The sequence below is a fragment of the Auxenochlorella protothecoides genome (assembly GCF_000733215.1).
Source record: "Auxenochlorella protothecoides strain 0710 contig973, whole genome shotgun sequence".
Lineage (NCBI taxonomy): Eukaryota > Viridiplantae > Chlorophyta > Trebouxiophyceae > Chlorellales > Chlorellaceae > Auxenochlorella > Auxenochlorella protothecoides.
Window position 1 is genome coordinate 1 of NW_011934354.1, and position 921 is coordinate 921.

At 62.9% G+C, this 921-nt stretch overlaps 1 protein-coding gene across 1 annotated transcript; it reads right to left on the reverse strand.

Annotated features, from left to right (window-relative positions):
* Nucleotides 1-337: 337 nt before the first annotated feature.
* F751_0185 (hypothetical protein) lies at nucleotides 338-677 on the reverse strand (the record flags this gene model as incomplete). Its single annotated transcript, XM_011402314.1, has 2 exons — nucleotides 338-531; nucleotides 659-677. The coding sequence occupies 2 exons, from the start codon at nucleotides 675-677 to the stop codon at nucleotides 338-340; spliced, it is 213 nt and encodes a 70-aa protein (XP_011400616.1).
* Nucleotides 678-921: the final 244 nt, after the last annotated feature.

Sequence of the window (921 nt, forward strand, 5' to 3'; positions counted from 1 at the left end):
GCATTCGCAAAAAAGCACTTTGTCAGCATCAGCATGTTGGCCGCTCCGTTCACGTCGCGGTTGACGACGTTGACTTTGCAGCCCTTGTTCGTGCACCGCTTGGTGACCCACACGTCCACCAGCTTCTCCACGCCGTTGCGGACCCGCACGTACTGGTGGGCGTGCAGGGTGGCGTGACAGGCGCAACACAGCTTTGATGACCTGTGTTCGTTGACCACCACCATCCTGCACACCCGCCGCAGGCGCCGCAAGAAGCGTATCCAAGGCCCAGGCGGAGTACCCCGCATGATGCCCCCCCGGTCCTGGGCCGACCAGTTGCCCACGCCGACAATTGTAGTCATGCCGGGGGGCGCGCGGAACTGCTCCGCCAGCCGGGTGATGGCCCGCTGCCTGCCGACGTAGGCCTGGTGCCGCAGCTTCCGGAACGGCTTCCCGTCCCGGTGCCAGGCCAGGCCACGCCGCAGGTCTGGGACGATCCACGCAACCCGCGACAGGAGCACCGCTGTGCTCGCTGTCTTGTAGGTCGGGCACCTGCGGGAAGATGGTTTTGAGCACGAGGGTTGGTGATACGGTTGGAGCGATGCGAGGTGTCGTGACACAGTGCCTGCCCCTGCAGGGCATATCCCTGCATACACTCCACAAACCAATCACCACTCACTGGTGCAGCTTCTTGACATAGTCCGGGGCCTTTGCGTGCCACTTCGCAATGACCCCCTCCCGCCGCTTGGCCCCCGACATGGCGTGGAATTCCTTGGAGGAGCAAGATGTCACGTTGGCGTGTTCGTCCACCGCGGTGTACATCTTGGTCCGCCCAGGGTCGATGCCAACATACATGTGTATCTTGGCATCCTCTGGCGGGCGGTCCCGCCTGCAAATTTTGTGTAGGGGGGGTGGTGGTATGGGGTGAGTTGTGTTGTGGGA